We start from the raw sequence: 27306 nt of genomic DNA on the forward strand, positions 1-27306 counted from the left end.
GATTTCATAACTTGTTGAGTGGTTAAAAACGTAAAAATTCGTTGATAATGGTAATCCTTTGCACTTTGACCTTTACGCCTGCCGCTACCTGAAGATTTGGCGCGCTTTTTTTCATGCTACAGCTTGTGCTGCGTTGTTGCATTTTCCTGAGACGAAGTGACCGATTTTTCGGCGTATCCACCACAAGGATGGGAATACAAGGACTAGCTAAGCTGATAGGCGACCATGCACCCGGCGCCATGAAAGAAAATGAGATCAAGAATTACTTTGGTGGGTAAATTTGAAGACTGCTGTTTGAAAATTTGTGGGGAGGGGGATTTTCCTGTGAACCGCTTTTTAGGATGATAGTTGAGACAATTTGTGAAACACTTTTAATTGAAATGTTTGAAAATTGATCCTTGGAAAGACTTTCATTGATTTACACAGGCTGCATTTCAGTTGTTAATGTAAATAGCTCAGCCTTAGAGTCTAAGGAGCAAGTCTTAAAATACAAATGATACTTTCTTGTCTCCTTGGTGTGTTATGATATGTGCACCTTATGATATTTGACATACATTATATACGAAGCTGCACTTTGTAACATGTTGGCAAGAAAATTAAAAATCTCTGATGGAGAAAATTCTGGAACTTATCATTTGCAGTAAAAGTGGAAGTGGTGTAATAGGATACTTGGAGAATTGGAAGATGGTTCGGCTTGGGTCCAATGGTGTTGTAGTTGAGAGCCAGGTCGACTCATGGCGGCTTATTGCTAGGCAGATACAGTAATGTTTTTGTTATTATGTCATACCTTCCCGGAAAGAAAGAGTCACAGGAATAAAGCATTGAATTTTGATTGATCTGACTAAAAGGGTTTGCAAAACAGTCCAACGTGGACCACTCTGGCTTGAGGTTAATGTCCAATTTTTGTTTTCCTGCAGGAAGGAAGGTTGCCATCGATGCCTCCATGAGTATCTACCAGTTCCTCATCGCTGTACGACAGGACGGTAACATGCTGACCAACGACGCTGGGGAGGCCACCAGGTATGTTTACATCACGTGTCCTTCGCACATTGTACCCTTTATCACATTTTCTTCCCTCTGTGGGAAGAGCCTTCCAGTCTAGTCATTTAAATATTGTATAGAGTCATGCCTCACATCCTGTCACCTGTCACAAGAGGACATAACCTAAGACTGACAAGAAATGCCACTAAGACAAGCAAAAGACTGTCATTCTTCAGTAACAGGGTCATTCCCTGGTGGAACGAACTGCCAGAAGAGGTTGTCAACGCCCCTTCAGTGAACGCTTTTAAAGCCAGGTTTGACCGCCTAATGGAAAGTCATCCTGTAAAATACAACTTCAGAGCCCTGGACCACCCACACAAACCGACAGTGTCAGTCGGCTAAAGAAGTGTTACAAGGGAGCGGTCTAAACTGGATGTGATGCATCCTACCTGACTGAAGACTCTACTCTACTCTACTCATGGTGTAACTAGAGACTGGTAGGATGGGAATGTTGGCTTGGCCCAGGTCCAAAGTTGGTCTCGCAGGTTGGCAGGAAAATTCATAGTCAGAATGAGCGAGAAATTCATGTAATTATGAATGAAATAAGTCTTAAGAAATTCACAAAAAACTTTATATATTTTACAGGATTAAGTAAGTCTTATTATTATTATTATTGTTGTTGCTGTTGTCGTCAATCAGATTTATTGGAGTTCCCATCTATGTGTTTTTGTGTAATGTTATGTTTACTTCCATCAAGTTGATCAACTGACCAATTTCATTATTTCCCTCTAAAGCCACTTGATGGGCATGTTCTACCGGACCATCCGCATGGTGGACAACGGAATCAAACCTGTCTATGTGTTTGATGGCAAACCACCCAACATGAAGTCTGGAGAGGTAAGGAGTGCATGTCTCAGTTCAATACAATTGTTTCTCTTGTATCACTCAAAACTTCACTTACACCCCCTTTCCAAACCACGAGACACCAAACATTTCACAAGTCGCTCAACGAACATGCATCATTCAGGACAAATGTTTTTCCGGTTTTCATGTTTTGTTTTGTTTTGTTTTTGCTTCGTCTGAAGCTTTATATTATTCAAGTATGACTGAAAAGAGAGAAGAGAGTTATGGGTAAATGTAAGGATACATTGTACATTACTTGTGTTTTTACTACATGTATCTACAAACGGCGACTTGACTTGTTGCTGAAATGTGCGTATTGTTTTATTGTGCAGCTGGCGAAGCGTGCGGAGCGCCGTGAGGAGGCGCAGAAGGCCCTGGAGAAGGCAGAGGAAGCTGGGGAGGCCGAGGACGTCAACAAGTTCCAGAAACGCTTGGTAAGTGCAAAAGTTTTCGATGTTCACTGTGGCAGGAAATGGAGCCCGATACAATTGGCTGAACATCATTGTGACAAGCTCTAAGTGAGTACCCCTAACGACATGCCAAATCTTTTTCAGGTGAAAGTGACCAAGGAGCACAATGCCGAGTGTAAAAAGCTGCTGACACTCATGGGTATCCCCTATGTTGATGTAGGTGTCGCTGTTGTTTTCATGTTGTCTTTTTGGTGTTTTGATCTTCTCTTCTCTTTTTGTTGTTTTTATGTTCTTTTACTGTCCTGGGTTGGTAACTTTGGTACTTGAAGAAGTTGAAGGCATAACTGATTTTTTTTTTCCTGCGCTGAATCGTTACTAACTTGATTGAACTGAAAATACTTTCCAGGCCCCCTGTGAAGCTGAAGCTCAGTGTGCAGAACTGGCAAAGAAGGGGAAAGTTTACGCTTCCGGTACAGAGGACATGGACGTGCTCACCTTCGGCACCAACATCATGCTCAGACATCTCACTTTCTCAGAGGCCAGGTATGGTGCCGTTTCCAGCTGTCCCATAAGCCCAAGTAAAGAAATGTCGTGTTTCTGGTTACCCGCCACGCGACCTATCCTAGCAAAAACTTTTTTTTTATCAGACATCTCCTAATTTCTGTTGCAATATTTGAATTGATATAAAGACTAGTGATATAAACAGACCCATGAAACCTAGGTCCCCTTTATGTTGACACCCTCCATGAATGAAACTGTATTTGTTAGATCACTGCGAAATCTAAAAGAAAAGGCCTTTTTACTGATCTATCCAGAGCAAAAACCTGCCGACCCTAGCCATGGTTTGGGGTAGACAGCTGGCAAGGGAATTTTTTATCTGAGTGATAAAAACACTGTACAATGATTTTCAAATATGTTCTAACTTCTGTTGCCAGAATGACTTGATATAAAGTGACATAAACAGACCCACCAAACCAAGGTCCCCTGTATGTTGACATCCATTTGTTGGATAACTTTGAAATGTAGAAAGAAGCCCTACCTACCGACCCTAATTTTTTCAGGAACATATTCGGAAACACAGCATTAATTGTCTTGGGCCATATTAAGGGAATTTACTGAAATATATAAATTTAAAAAAAATGCCATGGGTTATTCTGTGTAGTGTTGTCATATTTATGATAAATAAAATGATGCTGCTGAAGATTTTAATAGTTTTACCAAAAATGTATTTTACGTACAGAAAGATGCCCATCAAGGAGTACTACTATGACAGGCTGCTGGCTGAGTTGGACCTCACTCAGGACCAGGTGAGGAAGTTCTTCTTGTAGAACGGATCTCTCTGTTTAGTCCTAAAACCCCCGTCACAAATAAGAAATTCAGCTCCGCTGACGTGTTGGCAAGCTTCAAATGTGCCTTTTACCAGGTTAGTCGATTCTGACTTCGTCCATGTCCAAGGGATGGTACGATCTCATGTGGGATTTTTAGTTTTTAGTGTTCGACGGACGTCATCCGTGATTTTCATTGGAAAATATGGTCGACGCTCGGGCGATTTTGAAATTCGGCGAGCTTCGGGCGATCTACAAATTCGGCTGACACTACAAATTCGGCCGACGCTCGCATGAATTATGACGCCAGCTTAAGCAGAAAGCTCCAGTGCCAGTGTGTTGTGTGCTGTAGTTCATTGACCTGTGTAACCCCAGTGTGTTGTGTGCTGTAGTTCATTGACCTGTGTAACCCCAGTGTGTTGTGTGCTGTAGTTCATTGATCTGTGTAACCCCAGTGTGTTGTGTGCTGTAGTTCATTGACCTGTGTAACCCCAGTGTGTTGTGTGCTGTAGTTCATTGACCTGTGTATCCTGCTGGGGTGTGACTACTGTGACTCCATCCGCGGGATCGGCCCCAAGCGAGCCATAGAACTCATCCGGCAGCACAAGTCTATCGAGGAGATCCTCAAACACATCGACACAAAGGTAGGTGTGTAAAGGAGAGGCTTTAGAACATGCTTTAGAGGCTTTTATGTGGCCAGGCTAGAGGACACGAGATAATAGTAATGATAATGATGGTTTTTATTGCTCAGAAATAACCTGTGCAATGGCAGCCTTTCCGGCACCACCGGGTGACCTCAATATGACCTTCTGCAACAGAAGTCAGGTACCCATTCACACCTGGGTGGAGTGAGCAAAGTCGTGTAAAGTGCCTTTCTCAAGGGCACAAGATCGATGATATATATATGACAGGATACAAACCCGGGACCTCTTGGTTCTGAGCCGAACGCTGTGAATTCATGCCACACAACCCCACAAGTCGGAGATGTTAAGTCCATGCTTTCCTTATCTTGATGTTGTGACCTCGGGAAAGGCACTTTACGTGACTTTTCTTATTCCAACCAGGTGTAATAATGAGTACCTGACTTTTGTTGGGGACGTAAAAGGCGGTAGAAGGAGAGGATGGGCTCAGCCCGTGGTCCTGTCCAGCACGGACAAACAGAGAAATGCAAAATAAAAACATAAAGATGAAAATATTTTACAGACATGCAGCCACTCTCTCATCGGTCGAACTGCTTATTGCCATGCTATCTTTGGTTAAACTGCTCATTGTGATAGACTGTCAGGATCAGTGTATTGTAAAGCTTTCCACCACTCACACACCTTGTCTGATGTCCCTACAGAAGTTCCCAGTGCCTGAAGACTGGCCGTATGATCAGGCCAGAAGGCTCTTTAAAGAACCGGAGGTTACTCCTGCCGACCAGCTGGAGGTAGGAAGTTCATCATGTGCCAAATTGTGTTTATCTATATGTTTTCTTTTGTTGTAGTTTTGCCGTAAGACATTCTTGGAACTTACACTGACATTAGTTTTAATGGTATGTATAAAAACACAAGTTTGTAAAATGTAGAGCAGCATTGGTCAGCTTGTGTGCTATGCCCCTTGCAGCAAGATGTGCAAATGTTAGATGTGACTAACTTGCAGCTAGATGTACAAAGGTTAGGTGCAACAAGCTTGCAAAGGTTAGGAGTGACTAGCTTGCAGCTAATCATGCCATGGTAAGGTGTGACTAGCTTGCAGCTAGATGTGCAAAGGCTAGGTGTGACTAGCTTGCAGCTAGACATGCAAAGGTTACTAGGTCTGACAGGTTGTTCAGTGTAATATAACCTGCTACTGCCGCACCACGTGTCTGCAAAGCTGGTGTGTTATGCTAAAGACCAGTTATACTGGCTATACAATACAGATACAAATGTGCACTTGTTGTTGTATATGTGTTTACAACATCATGTTTTCTCCCCCCTCCAGTTGAAGTGGACTGACCCAGATGAGGAGGGACTGGTGCAGTTCATGAGTAATGAGAAGGGGTTCAGGTGGGGATGACCATTCTTCCCTTGAGGGGTTTCCTTTCCAAGCAGAATACTTTGATATATTCATTTATTATCGCAGTGGTTTCTTTTCGTGGTAGGAGGGTAAAGAAAGTTTTCACAGTGTTTTAAATATGCGGTTTAAACAATTCTGTAGTATAGTAATCATACAAGGGAAACATATGTGCAGTATCATAAAAATAAAAACAATCCTGTAATTTTGACCTCTAATCTCTCCAGTGAGGATAGGATAAAGAACGGTGCAAAGAAGCTGAAGAATGCCCGGCACACAACCACACAAGGTCGTCTGGACAGCTTTTTCAAGGTCATGTCTTCACCATCTGTCAAAAGGAAGGAGGTGAGTCGAAAGGAGGATGTTTGCCTTTTATTTGTCTTTTCAGATTTGAAAAAAAAACTTATGTGGAATAATTTGTTAACAGAAATCACGAAGATGATATAAGTTGCAAAGGCGATTCAGTATTCAATTGGAGGGTTAGAATACCAGACAATAGATGGCAATAAAGAATTGAAACCCAGTATGTAAATGCTTGGAAATAAATTGGAACAACACTTAAGCTTTTAAAACTTACTTTAACTCCTCCAAATACTGAATTTGTACTGTATTATAGAGAACTTCCCTAAAATTCTTTGTTCTTTCCCCACAGCCCCCAAAGGGTGCAAAGGGCTCAGCATCCAAGAAAGCCAAGATGAGTGGCGGGAAATTCAAGAAACCCAAGTAAAAATACAGTATCTGCTGGAGCTTTAGACAGTTGAAGAACAATGATATTCTATATCAAACATTCCTTATGAAGATTTCAGTACTGCCTGTCTTTCATTGTACTTTTTCTTCAGACCTTGAGCAAGATCAGAACATAGAGAGAAAAACAAAAACAGCTAAGTATGAACTGACGCTTTTTATGAAAACAACATACATTATAGTTTAAAACTGTTGATGTCATCCCTTTATAGATAGATCCAATTATGACATATATGGATTATCTAACATCAAACTGGGACATTTCAAAAGCTAATAACATTCATGTAGAATCAGTCACCTCTACTGGTGTATTTTGTGTTCTACTGACAAATGTAGAGAGCTAAGAACATTTTAATAAAGTTTTCCCACTTGTCAACCTGAAGTAATAACATTTTCAGACTTCATGAGCATTCTGTTGTCTTGTTTGTATCCCTATTAGGCTTAGTTGGGTAACCGGAAACTCAACATTTTCCTAGGCCTTAGGCCACACCAATTTTATTTCTTGCTTAACAGATTTTTTTTTTTAATTTTAGCAAAAAAAAAATCATGAAAACAGAAGGCTGCGGTGAAAACTTGCACCTGACCCTGTTCACTCCAGTCCCTGAAATTGTGTGCACCAAAGTACAAACTTTCCTCTGAGATTCTGTTTTCATGTTGGTTTTCCAATCTAGCATTTTTTTTGAAATTCCGTTAACCAAGAAATTGAATTGGTGTGGCCTTATGACCCACCAAAAAGTAACTAGAAAAATCCATCAGTCCTTCTGAAACGTGTAGATGGAGTAGTTCCCAGTGAACGACGCCCTGATGCGCCTCTTGTGCAGAGGCTGGATCGTCCTGTAGTTGTCCAGGATGTGAGCGCTCAGTCTTCTCTCTGTGATCGGATCTCGGACTATTTTAGGGTCCTTCCCGCGAGGATAGGACCGTAGACTCCGCAGTACCTCCAGCTGGGAGAAAGAGAAATAAGTTATAACTAGTGCTGCGGACCGGTACTGTGTACTGGTACTGTACCATAAATATTGATTAGGTACAGGTCCAAAATACCGGATCATGAAGTACCAGTACTGTACTGATATGAATTTACACCAAGTCTATGCTTATTTTGTGACTGATTTCCTAACCTCATGGCCTCATGCAACACCAAACGTGACCAAAATGACACATTGGAACAGCGTAACTAATATGCAACAGATCATTCAGGCAGGACAAGGCCAAGGGAGTTTGTCAGTAGGAAACCTAGTTATGTTCTTTGAATAAAGGTACTGACAAGTTGTAAACAGTTTATTTATGTTTCTGTCATTATGGAAGAAGTTCAGTAAAACACATGTTAATTTTTCAAATTGTTCAGGTACAAGTACAGGTCCGGACCTGTACCTTAACCTCTGTACCTGATGTTACGTTTAGGTGCGCAGCACTAGTTATAACATTGGTCAGCTGTCTACTTCATCTGAACTTTCTGACTGGAGTACTGCTTCTCACCGTGTTCTTACCTCAAAAGCGCCACCTACATCGGCTACTTATAGCGGTGAGAAGCAGTACTCCAGTCAGAAGCTCTGAAGAAGGTGTCTGACAGACACCGAAACGTTAGCAGGTGAGATTACCTGGTTGTGTAAAAAGAATCTCCTATACCCTATATTCTACCAACCTGATGAAATTATTTTCGGAAGATATGTTACCTGTTGGTGAGACACCTTGAGGGTGTTCTTAAAGATGATCCAGATGACACATTCCTGGTAACCACCTGTTGTCAGTGACCCAGGGTAGGACCAGTACTTCTGCTGATCTGGAGAACATGTGATCTTGTGGTTAGGATTGTTACAGGTTTGCGGAGCAAAACCTTTGTTGGATCCGTTGGCATGTGTGGTGGCCGCCATCTTGAATATGTGACGTCGCAGGGTAGCCATACCATTTCATTGGGAGGGGTGTTTTTTTGGGTCACTAGCATTCTCTCTATTTTTAACAAATCGGCACACAACTATCACCGATTCAACTCCAATAAAAAGGGAAATTCAATACCAATTCATATTTATAAAAAGACCGAGGTATATGTAGCACAAGTACTTAACTCTAGTTGACTTAGAATCTGAAGGTTCTGGTTTGAATCCCTAGCAGGCCCCAATGTTGTGCCCTTGGAAAATATATTAATGCGCTTCACTCTGGAAATGAGTACCTAGCTTCAGTTAGTCATGTTAAGTGTAGTGGGTTCTTTAACATGCTCAAGGTGTGGCTCTCTTCAAACACTCCTCCGTCTTTATGTCCCATCTGAAAGGACAGAAACCAAAGCTTGGTACCCATTGTCAAGTAGGTTTAAAGTGCCTTTCCCAAAGGGTACAACATTAATTGGGGTATGCCAGGGATTTTAACCCAGAACTTATAGATTCAAAGAATACAACCACATGACCACCTTGCCACGTTCTAGCTGTCTAATGTTGACAGTGCAATTACACATCTTTCAAACCAGGACATACCTACAGTTACTAACACATGCTGAAGTGTCTTTTTTCTTTTTCCCTGTGCCATTTCTGCTGTTGCTAAATAAGTTGATAGCTTTATGAAAGGAATGCTCATCTTGGATAAATACTGTACAAAACATGTTCTCTTACCTTCTGGAATAAGGCATTGTGGGTTAAAGTTGTCATCAAGGTCGACGCTGTCACCCTAAAAACACCAACAAAGCAGGAACCATTTGATTGGTTGAACAGCAACACCAAGAATTATTTGATTGGTTGAGCACCAACACCAAGAATCATTTGATTGGTTGAACAGCAACACCAAGAATCATTTGATTGGTTGAGCAACAACACCAAGAATCATTTGATTGGTTGAGTAACAAGACCAAGAATCATTCGATTGGTTGAACAGCAACACTAAGAATCATTTCATTGGTTAAGCATCAACACCAAGAATCATTTGTTTGGTTGAGCATCAACACCAAGAATCATTTGATTGGTTGAACAGCAACATCAAGAATCATTTGATTGGTTGAACAGCAACACCAAGAATCATTTGATTGGTAGAGCAACAACACCAAGAATCATTTGATTGTTTGAACAGCAACGCCATTAATCATTTCATTGGTTGAGCAACAACACCAAGAATCATTTGATTGGTTGAGCATCAACACCAAGAATCATTTGATTGGTTGATCAATAACACCAAGAATCATTTGATTGGTTGAGCATCAACACCAAGAATCATTTGATTGGTTGAGCATCAACGCCAAGAATCACTTGATTGGTTGAGCAACAACACCAAGAATCATTTGATTGGTTGAGCAACACCAAGAACCATTTCATTGGTTGAACAGCAACACTAATGATAATTTGATTGGTTGCACAACATAAGCTTATTTCCTATTTAGGCTGTGTAAAAACTCTCCGTACCGACCTACCTTATAGCTGATGTTTTCCAGCTTGTCTGTGATAGTTTTGAAACTTTCATGTCCTTCATCTGCGAGCTGCAGGGGTGGGAAGTTAAAAACAGTCTGTTGTATTTATGAGCAAACAAAACAGACCAACTGCACTTTAACACTATGAAACAAGCTTGGTACGCCTAATGATCTCACATTAAAAAAAAAAAACATAACTGGCTGTAGCCATCCTTATCACTTCCTACCTTTCTACAATGTTGGACAAGTGCCAAGCCAACTTCCAGTTCTTCAAGTTTCCTATCACACCATTTCCACCTTACAACCTTGCAGGTTGTCACTTTGTAATATTAGCATAGCTACAAACTCACACCAAGACAAACTAACACGCCAACTGATTACGATACCTCCGTTTTATGGAGGTAATAATCCACTGAAGCAATTTGCCTATCATTTGTTCACAGGGTGAAAAAAGAAAGCCACGCACGCTTTACTAATAGTTTGTGATTTTCATCTGTTGTTTGAGGCAATATACATGATCGCACAGCAAGCATCTATGGTTGGATGGACCAAGAAAAATCAGAAAAAAACTCAGAAAGTTGGCAGTTCAACCAATGCTAACATAGCGGTTCAACCAAGGAGAGAGTGGCTGCATGTCCAATGGAACAAACTCTTTACTTGCTACTTTGAACGGTTCTAAGATGGTGCCAGAAATACGTGTTTCGTAAAAAAAATTCTGTAACCTGAAGAAACACTCCGAGCACGGCCAGCCCGTCACGTTTGGTCAGCGCTTGTTCGAAGGAAGGGTACTTCGTATTCATGTGTACCAGATGAACCTGGAAAACACATCACAGGAGCTTATTAAACACATTCTTCTGCGCAGAGCCTTTCCAGCGGCCTACACAATACTGCTAATTTCCACTTTTGTGGGCACGGCCTCTAACCAGCTGACAGCCAATCAGGGGATCAGCTTTGCCTAATGAAAACAGTTGGGCGATTCTCTGGTTGGCTGATAGCTGGTTAGAAACCATGCCCACAAAAGTGGAAACCTCAGCCTTGTTTAACAAAGCCTCCCCAAGGTACAGCCTGGTTTAACAGAGCCTCCCCAAGGTACAGCCTGGTTTAACAGAGCCTCCCAAGGGTAACGTTATATTGTATAAGCCGCGGTCGAGGTTCTTCGTTGGAGAATGATCAGACACGCTTCATTCAAATCTAACCCGATTTGCACAAATTGTATCCCCTCTATAGGCTACTTTTCAACTATATGTAGCCTTAATTCTGGGTCGTGTGGAAAGATTTTACCGCCTGATATTCTGTGTGGCATTTTCCATAATCTTCTACTGTTGATAACCTTTTGCGCATGTTCGCTATTAGGATTGTAGAGCCTCGCAAACCGTCATCATAGGTAAAATTTCAATTAATCCCAGCAGGGAGCTTAAACTACACCCTTGATCCGACGGGTTGAAAAAAAGTCACGAATCTACGTTCTTTGTCTTTATGTTTGATAATATATTCTTACATGTTCTGGAAAAACTATGGTCACGATTCTTAGGTGGTAGAGTAGCGGTTGTGCTCGGGAAGAAGTGACATAGGTTTGAGCCCTCTAGCAACTTTCTTGAGAACTCCAGGGGCGCTTCAGTTGTAGACATTCAAACAGGATAAATCAACAATGATCTTTTATCTTTTTTGTGCTAGTAAGTTTGATGAAGACCAACGTAGTGGGGTGTTAATTGTGCAAATTAGGACTAGATTTGCCCAATCAATTAGGCGAACGTTACGTGTATGTCTTCGCGTACTATTAATCCTTTTATCGCATTAGTCTAACCTTTATCGACTAATCATTTGATCCATTATAGTGTTGCAAGGTTGGCTTCATACAAACGCCGAGGTAAGATACCTCTCCCTGAAAGACCTCCCCGTCCACGGTGTGTTCAGACCCGTCCCGGTCCGTAGCGCCCCAGTGTGCGTGGATCTGTAGCAGCTTGTACTCCTCATACAGCGGGCCGCCGCTTATTTTTGGCACGTTTGCTGATGTATACAGAACACACAAAAAAACGTTGTTATGTCAGTTGGATCGAATGGGAAGAAATTTCTGTGACTTCTCCGGTCGAAAGGGAAGTAAAACAGAAGAGAGAAAAATGTCCAGAGGCCATGCATGATGTAATGTATGACTAGTATCTACGGGCGCACCAACTATAGTATCTAATACCAGCTCAGAAAAGAAGAAGAAATAGTTATGTCTTCAGGTACCAGAGTTATAAACCCAGGATTGGTGTGTTCAAAAAATAGTTTTTCCCCAGAAATATCATAGAGGGAAACTCGTTTTCACCAAGTACAGTAGGGTCATCCTCATTGGATTTGAAATCTAAAAAATGCCGGCTATACATACACTTGCATTTTTTTGTTAATCCGAGAAAGTTAAAGTTAAAGTGACCCGGGCGTCCTGAAAGGACGCATAGGGGTGGCGCCCATCTCCATTTCTATAGCCCTTGGGCCACACACATTTGTGCAAGTCACTACAGCAGGGGGCTGGTCCGCTGGTAGTGATGTGTGTGTTTAACTATCATAATCTTTCCCAAATGCTGAGTGCTAGCAGAGAAAGCAGTATGTACCATTTTTAAAGTCTTTGGTATGACCCGGTCGGGGTTCGAACTCACGACCTACCGTGTACAAGGCGAACACTCTACCAACTTGGCCATTGCAATCCGAGAAAGTACTCCATATATAATATCAAATTTGTATTCTGCGTACTACTGTACTTTTCGTGACTTACCTTGCCTATCGCCTGTGATGTGGCCTGGTAGAGAAGACTGTGACTCTTGTCTTTCCTGGCGCATCTCTATCTTAAAGGTGTGTCCGTCGTTAACCATCCTCCGTGCGCATCCGGGTCGGTAGTTGTGCAGCGTGAGCGGGTGTGACAGCAGGTAGGCGTCGCAGTACACCACCAGCGGGTCCACCGTGTCGATGTTGACGGGAGACTGCGTCGTCTCCGGGTGTCTGACGGCAGCCTTCGGCGGGAGACCCACGTACTCCTCCCGCACTGAAGAACATGAACTGCCCATGGTGACCGCGGCGTACGCTGTGTGTGTGGTTGTCTCAATCTAACTGTTGAAACATGGTCGTCCTCTACGTTTGTGCGACACAAGTCGGTCTCATTTTAAACCGACGTTGACCTACGTTCTGTAAGGATACATTGTATATGTGTACTGGCACCACTGTGGCGACTATTCCAGAACACCTGGCAGCTTGCTGTTGTCCGTCGCGTTGTCCTGCCAACTGCCAACACACCTGTCGTGTGGAAACGCCCGCGCGATAACCGATTCCCTCCGTGAACGAAGCGTTAGATTTCTCCGGGCGAATATCAGGAGTATAAAGTCGTAGGCCAAAGCAAGTAAAACTTATGGCTGACGTCAGCGCGTGTATTTATCTTCGCGCCTGATTTCGAAAAAACGCAAGATTTTTTCCCCTTCGTAGATGGTCAACAGGAAAGTACCGAAAATGTTTGTTTGGTAGCCTTGATTGTACGAGACGTGAGAGTAGTTGTAGAAGTGAAACTAGTTCATTAGTTGTAAAAGCAACACTATGGTAGCTTTGACTGCCAGTTGCCAACTAGAAATTGATAGGCTACCATTTTAGTGTCACTTTGTGTCTTGAATACAGGGAAAAAAACTTGTTGGTAGCGATGCCATGTTTTGTTCTTCAATTCTTGTCACAACGGTGATGCTCTCTATTTTGAAAATTTAAACATCTTGTCTCTTTTACCCATTTTGTTTTTTGATGCTCTTGTACTAAATTTAGAGTCTACAGACGATGTCATCCATAAAATTTACTTGCTGTGGTCTTATCAGCTTTTCTAGATGATAGGCGGTCTGACGTGGTTATACTTTAACCCTGTTAAGTGGACATTTTGACTTCGAAATACAATTAAGTCAGTGCCTTAAGTCTGTATATCTACGTAAGTTGACGCATGACTATTTGATTAATTACGTACGTTGTCGGCGTCATACTGCAATGTGCCCGGCGGCTGTCATGTCTGTCAGCTGCATGCACTTTCTTCCCAGACATATTTACTCATTTTCCTTTGTGTCGTAGCGTTACTCAATAAAGTCGACATATCCAAACATTCTGTGCCAGCATGCATTACAGGTGTGGCTATTCATATCTAGGTACTTCTGTCAACTGTTTTGTCTTTCTGTTCAGGTTCGCATTTTTCACTCTCGCACACGTCAATCAAGCAATTTTCCCATTACAAGATTTTAAGAAGTGGTCACATCTGTAATCGTGGCACACATACTTAAAGCTTGTACTGGGTTCGTTGCGACAGCGATAACTTAGCCTGGAAACCATACCGTCGAAAGCTCCCCGGTTTCTGTGCGGGGCTGGGAGTGGTGCCCGTTCGCCCAGACAGATTAGCCCGCCCGAGGGGTACAGTTAGCGGTGGCAGCAAAACTACGATGGCTGTTAAACTATGGTGGCTGCGAAACTCTATATGGCAGCTAAGACAGACTGACAGAAACGGGCCAATTTGCCAGACTGGGCCCGCGTTAAAACACACCCAAGCCGACCCGTAGAGACTGGGACAAGGCTAGCGATAACTCTGCAATGGTGTCCTTGAGTTCGGATCCGATGGACAGCTCATACTCTCTTGGGCGACCAGCCAAGTGTTCATGACCGTACGTAGACTTGCATTTGTACTACACTCATGCACGCACTACATAATGTATGTAAAAGTGTGACGCAATCGGTAGGGTGTTTCGCCCAGAGCCGAGAGGTCCCGGGTTCGAAACCACTACCATGCCCCGATTACGTGCCCTTGGGAAAGGCACTTAACACGACTTTCCTCACTCCACCCAGGTGTGAATGGGTACCTGACTTCGGTTGGGGACGGTCGTATTGAGGTCACCCGCTGGCGGCGAATGGCAGCCGCCCAGACCCTTGCGACAGTTCCACAAAGTGCAAGTGTGGAGCAAATATGTATTGTGTATTATGTGATTGTAAACCCTGCAGCAATTCAGCACTGGCTGCCATTGCAAGGGTAATTTCTGACCAATAAACGTTTATAATGAAAAGGACTATCGACGGCAAGGTGGTCTTGTGACTTATGGTTAGGATTGTTGACTAATCATAATGTTAAGGCAAGTTCTGCGTTCGAATCCCTGGCAGGCCCGTTGACCCCCTGGGAAAGGCACTTTATATCTATTTCCTCACTCAAAGGCTCAGGTGAACAGGAGAACCTAGCTTCAGTCAGTGACTTCCCCTTGGATGGCACGTAAAGCTGGAAGTCCTGTGTTTGAGAAGAACCACACCTCGAGCAGGTTAAAGAACCCACCACACTTATTGAAAAGAGTAGGGGTCAATCCCGGTGTGAGTGGATCAAACCTTACAGTCGACATCTGTTATGTGAATCCTTCCAATGTGATAAATCTCAGTTTATAAATAAGGAGATAAACATAAACAAAAAGCTCTTCCGTTTTGCCCACACCTGAAAATGAAATATAGAGATACACCTTGACATAAAGCCATTTTAATGACATATTGCAGATAGTCATATTACAGAGCCAAGAGTTTTTCACAATCAGGAGCTATTAAATTGTCCAAGTCGACATTGTCAAATGTAATTCTGCAAAACATCTAAATCATTTGCCCAGTCTTATTTAAACAGAGCGTATCGTGTCATGAGTCCTAGTCTTCAGATCTTATTTCATACATAGGTGGTGCTGTAATACTTTCTAATGAAGCCTAATACTGTCCAAGTTTGATAGTATAGTTAGAATTTCAATTCGGACGCCAGAGGGCGTTTGACAATTTTGGAATCGGGATGGTAAAAAACAAAATATGCATGATGACATAGAGTAATATAAGATTTAGGTGTGCACACTGAAATATGTGATGTGACAAAAAGTTGATCATCGCAAAAGGTATTGTCGCAGTACCACATCTGGTATGTTTGGCTATATGGCCACATTCAAATTATGTACAACCCGCGGGCAGTGGTGGCGTTCCTTGTTAGGCCATCTGACTGAAAGTGTAAGCCACGGCACCCAAGCCGACGGATAGAGCGCCCCACGCCCAAGTCGGGATCCTCGCCATGATGCCTGAAGCACGGGAGCCACTGGTGAAAGAAGCCCTGACCACCCTGCCTTGTAGAGGCTGCGGAGGGCGGTAGTTGTTGAACATCTTGTCCAATCCGCTATTGGTCTCCCATAGCAAGGTCCTCAGAGCAGCCAGCTGGCACAAGGGAAAAGTACAACATTTTTATGGCCAGGGACTTAGGTCAAAGGTCCCAGAATCGCATTTCCTGTGTTCTCTCCCACTATATGACATGTCTGGTAGCGTCCCTAAGTGGGTCAGTGGGAAAATGCATTATTGCAAAATGTAATTTCAGGACATGTAACGTTACCTGTTCCACAGAAACCTCGATAGGTTCCTTCATGACGATCCAGGTGACACTCTCGTACAGAGGAGGCGTGGTCAGCGACCCGAGGTACGTCCAGTAGTCACGACGGGCTGTGGACAACACAAAACACTACGGTATTGCGGTACTCAACTGCTCATCTTTACCTCCATGAAAACGGAGGTATTGTTATTACAGGTCTGCGTAGCAAAACCTTTGTTGGATCCGTTGGCATTGTAATGCACGTGTGGTGGCCGCCATCTTGTATTGTGACGTCACAGGGTCGCCATACCATTTTTTGGGAGTGTTTTTTGGGGTCGCTAGCGTTCTCTCTATTTTTAACAAATCGGCACACAACTATCACACATTCAACTCAAATAAAAAGAAAAATTCAATACAAATTCATATTTATAAAAAGACCCCGTAATCGCTAAGCTAACATAACAAACCTAAAGTATATGTAGCACAAATACTTAACTCTAGTTAGTTGGTATGTTTGTTTGTGCATGACGGCGCATGAGCGTCGTAATGACACTAATGCACTAAGGTGAAAATCTACTTGCATACATTTATGCATGTAAGATATATATACACCAGCCTTACCGTGCATTTCGTCAGAAAATAGAAGCTAGGAGTATAGAAACGTTGTAATTGTGCAGGACATGTCTGTATGATAGGAAATGATGCACTGCAATAGTATAAAACTAACTTTGAAATTAACGCAAATGTTTCAAGTGTTACTAAGTACATATGTATCAGATTTATACTGAGACACATCAAAGTTTAAGCAGAGTAAAGGATTTATATCTACCTGGCAAAAGACAGCCTGGGTCGAAGTTGGATTTGATTTCCGCCTTGTTCATCTGACAAAGGAAAATAAGGTTTTATAAGTTGGAACGTCCACTACAAAGCTGCAGCAAAGCTATTATCCTTACTCATATATGGTAACAAAAAGTGGACTTCTGTGCAGTATAGAGAAACACGTCAAAACTAGACTATATTGTTAGAATAAGTTTTAAAACGTACAAAAACATAGGTATCATTGTCATTCATTCATACTTGAAATTGTGTCAAGTAAATATCATGAAGTTTCATCTATTTCCACTGGAAGGTCAAAGGGTTGAATCTCACCTTGCCAGGAATTTTCAAGATCAGGTCTGTGATCTGCTTGAAGCCTGCGTGCTCCTTCCCCCTCTGTACGCATGTTGCAGGAAAGGGCGTATTCAGTTGTAGCGTTACTGACGTTCGTAATATTTTAACTGATACAATGAATGAAGTTATTTATTCACAGCCAATGAGTTACAACAGCCGACGTTTCGGTGACTGACTGGTTTTATTTTGCACTGCAGGTAGGTGTCGCTGCTGCATTGTGAAGAATGCGGTCCCAAACGTGACTGTATAGTAGCAGCAACGCCCAGCTGCAGTGCAGAATAGAACGGTCAGACGGTCAAGAAGACCTTCAGTCATTTATTAACCTGATGAAATTATTCATATTCATGCGAATCTGGCAGGCTAGGGCCAACGCTCCTACTGACCTTCAAGAAGACACCAATCACGGCGAGCCCATCAGGCTTGTCCAAGGCCTCAGTGGCTTTCTTGTACTTAGTGTTCCAGTGCACCAGATGGAGCTGGAAATGATGTTATCAAGAGTATATTGCTTCCAGTCCAGTATAACTTTGAAATTGGTTGAAAATACAGTTACCCACATTGAGTATGTTGTGTATTATCCCCATAAAATCCCGATTTTCTTTAAAAATCTACTGCAATTTGAGAGGTCGAAGAGAGTGAAGCACGGTTGTTCTCGTAGCTAGAGGGATATCCTTCATTCCCATACAATTTTTGTTTGTTTCAGAATCATTCCCAGAAGAGACGGTCTCTAGACTTGGGGGGGTGTCAGTCTCGAATCGAGACCCTAGGTAATCATAAACTGGGGTGTGCCCCAAGAAGTATACACAGCAACTTTAAACCTCTAATGAATACAGTTTGTATTTTTTTTTTTTTTTTTTTCAAACTTTATTGACATTTGCATAACATTACATTCACATAACAATCACATAACATTATAATACCTAAAAGTAATTGCGATCAGGCAGTATCGCCTTACGGGGCTATTTCTGTACTATTATTTACCCTGTTCTTAAAAAGTGCAAAGTTTGGTTTTATATTTTTTACATAACATAGGTATATACAGTATTTTGCCAAGAGAATATAATATAAAAGTGTGGCACTGGCCGTACGACGGTAGCATACACCATATACAATCAAATTCTCGTCTAGCTCTATATCTTTCTTTTCATAGCTCCTCCACCAAAGACAGAATTGCTTCCAGAACATTTTAACCTCTTTACAATACACAAAAATATGTACTATAGTATGTTTTTCCTTACAGTTATTACATCGGTCGGTTTTTACTACATTTGTTTTTTTTAACCAGCTGTTTGTAGGTAGGAAATGGTGGATTATCTTGTACTGAAAATATTGTAAATTGGTTTCTTTAGTATACCCACCTCTGCAGGATAGGTGACTCCATCCACGGTGTGTTCCGACCCCTCGTTCTGAAGGTAAGGGCCCCAGTGAGCGTGAAACTGAAGAAGTTTGTAAGTGTCTCCCAGTGGACCGCCGCTGATCTCTGCGCGGAAAAATAAATATTTTAGTTTAGTTAGAAAACTGAAGTAGCCGTTTGGCACCCAATTCCCTATTGGTTCTGTCACAGTCTGCTTGAAGATCTTACGACATCGTACGATGACCTACGACGAATGTGACTGCGCCATAACTTATGTTTTCTCGCAAGCCCATAGAATGTCATCGAACTCGAATATAACAGTTATTCGAATAGACCTCCTCCCTTGAACTCTTGAAAAACGGCCATGGCCGAAGAGCATGTAAACTTTCAAGGTTAGACAAAGGTTGAAAAAGCAAAATAAAAGCACCAGAGCATAAGTACCAGTGAGTTAACAACACCCAAGAAGCACCAAGCAGAGTAAGCCCATGTCTAGCGGTGAAATACGACATAAGATACGGACAACAACAATAACAACGTAAAAATGATCGGATATCATGCAGAGTTAAAAAAAAAAATTATGCAACGTTTCTCACCTGTGCCTTCCCCGTCCACGGAGACTTGGAAGGAGGCTCCGGTGTTAGTGACGCTCTGACAGCAGTTGTTACTGTAGTAAGTCTTCAGAGGATTGTCTGACAACTCCTTGTCAAAGACGGCTTTGTCCGTGACAATGTCGATGGGCGACTGGCGCTGTCCATTGGCCGCCACGGCAAACTGCTCATGCCACGTACTCGGCCCTTTAGGAACATAGATATTACGAGGGGTCGCGGCCTTCCTCGACATTTTTGTGACTTCTAAGATCCTATATGGCTGATCTAGGACGATCCTGTGTGGTGTGCTGATCGCTCAATTCACGGAAATCCCTCGAAAGGTTGTGTGGCAACCAGTACTCTGGTCCACGCCAGATCACTATGCACGGCCGACTCGTCAATGATGTGGTGGAGCGTTCGAGAACTCGTTTGTTCCTTTCTGTCGTCACAGAGACAACTACCGAATGTTAGAGAGCGTTTTGGATTTTTTCTTTATGTCGACACAGAGCCATCTTGGATGTCATAATGCCGAAGTTCTCTGTTTCTGAGGCTCTGGATTGATCATTTTTACGTCATAAAACGTTTCAAAATGTCCCTTTTTCTTTGGGTGGACCACCAGGACCGTTGCAAAAGTTCCAACATTCTGTTTCTTTATCTTTCCCAAGGGACAACTTCATACGTCAGCACACTTTTCAGGGACGCTTTAGTTTTGTTGTGTTGATAAAATACTAACTTGCAAGCGTTTTCTTGAATCATACATTGGGTTCTTGGGATATCATTTGAAGATGGACCTGCCCCCATGGCAGTCGGGTGTGCACATTCTCCTACGCCGAGCCCCGTCTGTGTCCTACCTTGGAAGGCTCAGCTAAAACGGGCTGAGGTTTCCACTTTTGTGGGCGTAGCCTCTAACCAGCTATCAACCAATCAGAGAACCACCTGAATGTTCTATTTGGAGTAAAGCCGATCCTCTTATTGGCTGACAGCTGTTTAGAGGCCACGCCCACAAAAGTGGAAACGCCCACAAACCCGGTTCAATAGATCCTCCCCAAGGGATATTGGAGAAGCCACGGACGAAGCTCTGTGTAGGAGCAGGTGTAGGTCTGTAGTGTGACATATCTACCGTTACATTATCACATATGGTATCAGAAATTATTCCTTCAAATATCTTACACAGCAATATCCCGGGTAGTCACGTGAACGTTTAATCAGAGCAGCTTGGCATGTATGTTTGCTTTCACATTGCAGAGGGTCATATTGCAGAGCCAAGAATTCTTCCACAAACTGGTAATTCAAAACTACAAGTCCACATTGTTCGATGTTTGGCTCCATAACTTGATACCTTTCGTCAATTCTTATGTAATGTTACATACTTGTAACGCAGAGTTTCTATACCAGGCCTTTACGTAGATATAAGTATCTGTCCGTAAGTACATATAGGTCTTGTTATCTGTATACATCACATACATCGTATGCATTGGTACTTTTATGTTTTGCATAGGTTCTACCGTAGTACTCTTTAAAAGGGACATAAACTAATTAGAATTTCCATTTGTTCTCCGAGACTGTGGCAAGTTGGCTTAATTAGCAATGACTCAGTCGTAGTAATAAAATGTAATTTACATAAAAATGTTGATGATTGCATACATGATGCAGAGTCATATACTGGAATGTGTACATTCATTCCTCGTCGCTTTGGTAGAATAAAATAAAAGTCCAGAGCACATTGTTACATTACTTGGCATTTAGCGGGGTGCATGGCACTTACGGGTAACTTTTTCGTGACGAGAAATATGATAACGATTAAAAAATTGATCATCTCACAGATCTGTAAAAGTTTTGTTACAGGTACAAGACGATAACACATCGAGGTAGAACCAAAAGTGAGAGAATACGCCAACTTATATAACTGCAACTAAAGTAGAACCCGCAAGATGGCGTTTCTTTGTAGAGGGCATTTCTCATAACCAGCGTTTGGTTCGAATCATAGAGACCGTTAGGATGGTGCCTACGCCGATGGCCAGTGCACCCAAAATAACAGCCGGGATTATATCCTCGATACCGGCTTCTTCAGTATAAGAAGCCCTGACCAGTCTGCCTTGCAGAGGCTGCGGAGGTCGGTAGTTGTTGCACATCTGGCCCTCTCCGCTAGGGGTCTCCCATAGTAGGCTCCTCAGTGCACCCAGCTGAGGTAAAAAGGTACGGTTTAGATTCACATCACGCCAGCAGAACTTTTAGCTTTGCACCTTGTCTCTGCTTTTGACAGGCTAAAAAGTCGAGTTTCAAACTAGGTTCCTAAATGCAGGTTTTGCAGTGCCTCGCCCAGGTGAGGATTTGCAATTAAAACCGGGCAATCAGCCAATCAGAGAATAGGCTTTACCTAAAAAGACATTTAGGCGATTCTCTAATTGGCTGACAGATGGTTGGACGCCACGCCTGCAAAAGCGGAAACCTCAGCACGGTTTAGCAGAACCTCCCCAATGTATGTTGCATAGGCCGCGGACGGGGCTCTTTGTAGGAGAATGATAACCAGACTTTTGCACTTCAAGACACTTAAAACCATGTACCTGTTCTGCAGAGACCTCTACAGGATCCTTCATGACGATCCAGGTGACGCTTTCAAACAGCGGAGGTGTGGTCAGAGACCCGAGGTACGTCCAGTAGTCGCGCTCAGCTGTCAACAACACCAAACACTAGTAAGTACTGGCCACACTCATCTTTCTTAGGGTCTTTTTACCACACTGTCTTTGATATAGTATTTAATTCTTGCATCTAAATTTATTCAATCCGTCGTAAGAGACAGGTGTACAACACAGGTTTTCGTTCATGCCTTCCTTTATTCTACGGCATCCAATCGTACGACGACCTACGACGAAATTGACCGCGCCATTAATGATGGCAATTCTTAGAGATAGATACCGTCGTTATTGTTTCTCTCAAAGGACGTAAGATGTAACTCTTGCGTTCTTTGAGAGAAACACATCATGTAATGTATTGTGAAACACAGTTTACGACTTTGGGAGGGACATATTTACCTGGCAGTAGACAGGCTGGGTCGAACTTGAACTTTATGTCCACCTTGTCCGTCTGTCAAGGAATCATCGCAAATATTTCAATAATACTTTCAAAGATGAAGCACAAAACACCAACGTTTTTTTCTAAATTCCTGTGATCTATAGCCACATCATTACAGACGCCCATTTGGATCAAAGGTATTTGGCTGTTCTGAATGTAATTTCTAGGAGCTATACTTATACATATTTATACATTGTATAAACAGTAATGCAAAGTTTGAAACAACAAAAACGTTTGAAACTGGTGTGGTACGCCGAAGGCCGGTTACACCGGCTATACAGATGCAGAAATTTCGTCTTTCATTATTGGGTTCTTTATCCACAAAGTGCATGTTTTTGTTTTAAGAACAACAACAAGCTATCCAAAATACATCCTACGCAGAGCCTCGCCTGCGGCCTATACAATATACTAGTACCTAGGGGAGGCTCTGCTAAACCGGGCTGAGGTTTCCACTTTTGTGGGCATGGCCTCTAACCACCTGTCAGCCAATCAGAGAATCGGCTTTACCCACAGAAAACGTTCTCTGATTGGCTGACAGCTGGTTATAGGCTATGTCCACAAAATTGGAAGCTCTGCGTAGGTACGGTTGGTTCACGGGGAATAGCTTACCTTACGGGGAACTGTGGAGAACAAGTCTGTGATTGGTTTGAAGCCTGCATGCTCCTCCCCCATCTGTTTACATGTTGCAAAGAACAACAACAACAAAACATGAATTCACATATTCTTGATGCTTTTAATTGAAATATTGTACCCGAGTAAAAAATGGCTGACTGATGAATGGCTTCCGTAGTTTTCAAAATGGAACCTTTAGATCATGATTATACAAGCCTGTATGAGCGTTAACGATAAAAGATATATATTTTTTCTACACAGTACGCAAACGGACTGACCACACTACTGACCGTAAAGAAGATACCGATCACAGCCTGGCCATCAGACTTGTCCACAGCTTCCGTCACATCCTTGTACTTCGTGTTCCAGTGAACTAGGTGAAGCTGAAAAAAGATATGAAATACTGCCCACTTAATACTGGGTAACGTATCTAAGGGCCCTGTCACACGTATATTCAAGGGCGCGTAAGTTGCGCATCAACATTTTTATTTTATTTCAGTAAGGTTTGCGGGGAGAAAGTTGTTTTCCACTTTGACCCACCGTTGTGCAGCCTAGTGATCGAAACTAGGAAATCGCTTATTCGGCTGCAAACTTAACCTAAACCCAAAACATGTTAATACGGAACTCATGCGGGCTTGTATATACGCACAAGTCTGACAGGGGCTTTAGAAACGGAATCACTAACGGACCTTAGATAGTCAAATAATTCTATTATCTTAGCACGAAAGTTCATCTGAGTTGGTAGATTACATCATGGAGAACTAAAACAATTCGCCGATACACCAACGTTCTTTCAACGAGGACGGGCGATATCGACTTCCAACAACCTTTGACCCATTGCTGACGTCACACGGCCATAAAGTCACGTGTCGACAGCGTTTGGATGAGATTCCTGAAGAGGACTGAGCGATTCCGTCGAAAATTCCGGTGAGTCAATTTTCTGAGTTGGCGAACAGTTCAGATTCTCCATAATTCTATTATCATATTCGTCGTAGCAGTGACATGCTTGTCTTGTATACCCACCTCTGCAGGGTACGTGACCCCGTTGACGGTGTGTTCAGACCCCTCGTTCCCGCCGTGACCCCAGTGAGCGTGGAACTGGACAAGTTTGTAGGTGCTGTCAAGAGGACCGCCACTGATCTCTGAGGGGAAAATATATGGACCGACGATCAATGAAAGGACGGTGCCAGGGCACCTGAACAAAACCTAATGTTCATGATACTAGAATTTTATTTTCCTACGCAGACCCTCGCCCACGGCCAATACAATATACAATGTTAGCCTCCCTTGGAGTCCTTCCCACTAGCGACTTTTCAACTTCGGTCACAGGCTCACAGCGTTTACGGGGCCTCAAGCAGATACGACCCCCCGGCCAAAGAACCTGGACCCGATAAGTTGAAAAATCGCTAGTGGGAACAAGGACATTGGTGGGAAGGACTGCAACGGGGGCTAATATACCGTGGGGAGCGAGGCTCTGCTAGACCGGGCTGATGTTCAATTTTTGTGGACGTGGCCTCTAGTTCTAAGCCAATCAGAGAATCGCGTAAATGGTTTCTTTAGATAATTAAAGCCGATTGTCTGATTGGCTGACAGCTGGTGGAAACCTCAGCCCAGTTTAGCAGAGGTGTATTGTATAGGCTGTGGGCGAGGCTCTGCGTAGGTGAATGCGATGTCACGTACTCACCAGTTCCTGCCCCATCCACGGCGACTTGGAAGGAGGCCCCGGTGTTTGTGACGCTCTGACAGCAGTTGTTGCCGTAACTGATCTTCAGTGGGTTGTCCGACAATGTCTGGTCGAACTCGACTTTGTCTGTGGAGATGTCGATGGGCGACTGGCGCTGTCCCTTGGCCACCGGATACTGTTCGTGCCACTTGCTCGGACCTGGGGTGTAGATAATACAAACAGCAGTGATAACAAACGAACTTACTACTTCGCAAAGGTACGTACTGTTCTAGAGGTACGGCACTGCTGTACAATGGGCTGATCGTAAGCTGATCGCGCAGTTCACAAAACCCCATCAAGTGACACACTGTTAATATGGGAAAATCCAGTGCAGTAGACGATACATACGTCACAAGGCACGACCGACATGAACATTATGTTTGTTTGTTTGTTTGTTTGTTTTATTAAGATCTCCATTATGTAACACTTGACCGATCCTGACTTTCCTTCACAACTTGGCATGGCTATTAGCGGTTCGTCCAATGAGAGAGCGGCTACATCCGTCAGATATTTGCATTTTTATGTTTCTATTTTGCATTTCTACCTTTTGACAGAGGTGGCCTGGGCTATGGGATCGGTCTATAGGGTGTTCCTGTACATATTTGCCACGACGAAGCACTTACAGGGACTTCTGCAGAATCCACAAATCTCTATGCTGTGCACTGCTTACCTTGGCCATAGTAGTTCCACTCCGCGCAATGCCGGGAAACACTCTCAGACTGGTGTATATCATCATGTTTGGTCGGGAGTTTGTCATCTCGGGGAGAACAACTCGCCGGCATTTTTGGAGACTCCTAGTACCTCATCTGAAGCCAAGAGAGGGCTCACATAGGTCAGACGTAGCCTGTGTTTACACATTGTCAAGCTAGGAGCGCGATTTGTCAGGCTAGGTCAGACGTAACGCCCACCTTTTACATCATAAGGCAGAGAAGCATTCTCTCGAGTCTGTGCACTTCCTAGTCCTGGTTCCCTCCCATATCCTGACTATATGAAGCCTGGCAGGCAGCAGGGTATGGGGATATCTACCCTAGACTAGGATCATACGTAATTGACCTGTCACAGGACCTCACTTGTAATGTCATTTAGTACTCATATTACACTCATATGAGGGCCTGCATGGGGGGGTCCCGACAACGCTCTACGCTAAATTTGGAGGGCCGGCTACGTAATACGCTAAATTCAGAAAGCCTCCCTACGCTCTACGCTAAATTCAGAAAAGCCTCCCTACGCTCTACGCTAAATTATGGAGTGGTCGGCAACGCTCTACGTAAAATTAAAACGGCCGATTACGCTCTACGTAAAAGGGGCATGCAGGCCCTCTCATATACATCCCTATAAACAATCTCAGTCAGTCAGTGAATGATGCACTATGAAGTCCTTATCGAGCAATGGGTACGTAGTAAGGCTACTGTCAAGCTGTCTATATCAACGGTGACTTCGAGAATACATGTACGTGGTACAAACCCTACTAAGTTAGCCCCCACACTTATCACTGCAATCATCATCAGATGATATTATACCGGTAATCAGGACAAGGCTACAAAAAGTAGGTCAAACTCAGGTCACTCGCAGGGGGGGAAATGATACCATCCCATGAACCCTCAATACACATCCAGTAATACACACCCACAGATGGCTGACTGTGAGCAAGAAGCATATAGACTTTTCATGTTGCTTTTGATATTGCAGCAACCGGTACAATTTGAGCATTAGATTTTCTTCTCTTGAACTGTCAAAAGACTTAAGTAGTCCATGAGACTGTCTGACCTTTGTAATTTGTGCACAACTTTCTAAATTGTGTCACAAACACTTGCAGACGATTGTACAAATATACACCACAAATTCTGTGTCCAAACTTGACCAAACTGCAGTGTTTTTCTGAAAACACTGTTGATTGATGATACTATACTGCTTGTGCATCAGAAAAACCAAAATGCACCAAAAAGCACCCATGGGAAAGTACAGAAAATCATATTTGATATTGTTTTTGTAATAATTGTAGACAAACATAATTTTCTGTTCTTTCCCATGAGTGCTTTTTGGTGCATTTTGGTTTTTCTGATGCACAAGTAGTATGATATCATCAATCAACAGTATTTTCAGAAAAACACTGTAGTTTGGTCAAGTTTGGACACAGAATTTGTGGTGAATATTTGTACAATGGTCCGTAGGAGTTTGTGACACAATTTAGAAAGTTGTGCACAAATTACAAAGGTCAGACAGTCTCATGGACTACTTAAGTCTTTTGACAGTTCAAGAGAAGAAAATCTAATGCTCAAATTGTACCTGTTGCTGCAATATCAAAGGCAACATGACAAGTCTATATGCTTCTTGCCCACAGTCAGCCATCTGTGGGTGTGTATTACTGGATGTGTATTGAGGAATCATGGGATGGTATCAAATCTCCTCCTGGGTCACTCGCTAGTGTGGGAATAATGCCTCACCGATGCGATGTCCCTCACCACGTCGAAATGCCAGCTGTTGTCAGTACATGGAGGAACATGCAGGTATAACACATGGCCAATAGACGGAGGGTTATCTAGAGACTGTCTGGTCTACCACCCACACATATCTTTGGGGTTTACATAAGGATTATGAACTCAAAAATCAGCAGAGCAGATTCGATTTCAGCACAGGAGAAGCGGGAAACCCTT

General features: G+C 42.9%; 3 protein-coding genes across 3 annotated transcripts; 1 reads left to right on the top strand and 2 right to left on the bottom strand.

Annotated features, from left to right (window-relative positions):
- Nucleotides 1-77: 77 nt before the first annotated feature.
- On the top strand, nt 78-6517 carry LOC136438626 (flap endonuclease 1). The gene is made up of 12 exons (XM_066433515.1): nt 78-270; nt 918-1020; nt 1776-1878; nt 2217-2318; nt 2439-2510; nt 2701-2837; nt 3535-3601; nt 4132-4263; nt 4962-5048; nt 5582-5646; nt 5881-5998; nt 6306-6517. Exons 1-12 carry the CDS (start codon nt 114-116, stop codon nt 6378-6380), a joined length of 1218 nt encoding a protein of 405 aa, XP_066289612.1. The 5' UTR covers nt 78-113; the 3' UTR covers nt 6381-6517.
- LOC136438628 (carbonic anhydrase 2-like) lies at nt 6011-12949 on the bottom strand. The gene is made up of 7 exons (XM_066433517.1): nt 12535-12949; nt 11659-11789; nt 10505-10597; nt 9786-9851; nt 8998-9052; nt 8071-8177; nt 6011-7341 (listed from the first exon to the last, which is right to left on the bottom strand). Exons 1-7 carry the CDS (start codon nt 12821-12823, stop codon nt 7150-7152), a joined length of 933 nt encoding a protein of 310 aa, XP_066289614.1. The 5' UTR covers nt 12824-12949; the 3' UTR covers nt 6011-7149.
- Nucleotides 12950-15265: 2316 nt separating this feature from the next.
- Nucleotides 15266-27306, bottom strand: LOC136438325 (uncharacterized). Its single transcript, XM_066433088.1, has 16 exons — nt 27097-27306; nt 25323-25458; nt 24614-24811; nt 23953-24071; nt 23220-23312; nt 22927-22989; nt 22278-22329; nt 21810-21916; nt 21206-21428; nt 19252-19560; nt 18663-18784; nt 17691-17783; nt 17287-17349; nt 16967-17018; nt 16162-16268; nt 15266-15989 (listed from the first exon to the last, which is right to left on the bottom strand). The coding sequence occupies exons 2-16, from the start codon at nt 25432-25434 to the stop codon at nt 15768-15770; spliced, it is 1935 nt and encodes a 644-aa protein (XP_066289185.1). The 5' UTR covers nt 25435-25458; nt 27097-27306; the 3' UTR covers nt 15266-15767.

Source organism: Branchiostoma lanceolatum, chromosome 7 (genome assembly GCF_035083965.1).
Source record: "Branchiostoma lanceolatum isolate klBraLanc5 chromosome 7, klBraLanc5.hap2, whole genome shotgun sequence".
Taxonomy (NCBI): domain Eukaryota; kingdom Metazoa; phylum Chordata; class Leptocardii; order Amphioxiformes; family Branchiostomatidae; genus Branchiostoma; species Branchiostoma lanceolatum.

Coding starts and splice junctions, on each gene's coding strand:
- LOC136438626 (XM_066433515.1), top strand. CDS start 114: ATGCTACAGCTTGTGCTGCGTTGTTGCATTTTCCTGAGACGAAGTGAC. Junction 1,021..1,775: donor GACGCTGGGGAGGCCACCAG/GTATGTTTACAT, acceptor TTCCCTCTAAAG/CCACTTGATGGGCATGTTCT. Junction 4,264..4,961: donor TCAAACACATCGACACAAAG/GTAGGTGTGTAA, acceptor ATGTCCCTACAG/AAGTTCCCAGTGCCTGAAGA.
- LOC136438628 (XM_066433517.1), bottom strand. CDS start 12,823: ATGGGCAGTTCATGTTCTTCAGTGCGGGAGGAGTACGTGGGTCTCCCG. Junction 9,852..10,504: donor TGCTCGGAGTGTTTCTTCAG/GTTACAGAATTT, acceptor CCACCCCTGCAG/CTCGCAGATGAAGGACATGA. Junction 8,178..8,997: donor ACAATGCCTTATTCCAGAAG/GTAAGAGAACAT, acceptor CATGTTCTCCAG/ATCAGCAGAAGTACTGGTCC.
- LOC136438325 (XM_066433088.1), bottom strand. CDS start 25,434: ATGCCGGCGAGTTGTTCTCCCCGAGATGACAAACTCCCGACCAAACAT. Junction 21,917..22,277: donor CCCAGCCTGTCTACTGCCAG/GTAAATATGTCC, acceptor TGTTGTTGACAG/CTGAGCGCGACTACTGGACG. Junction 18,785..19,251: donor CGTGGACGGGGAAGGCACAG/GTGAGAAACGTT, acceptor TTTTCCGCGCAG/AGATCAGCGGCGGTCCACTG.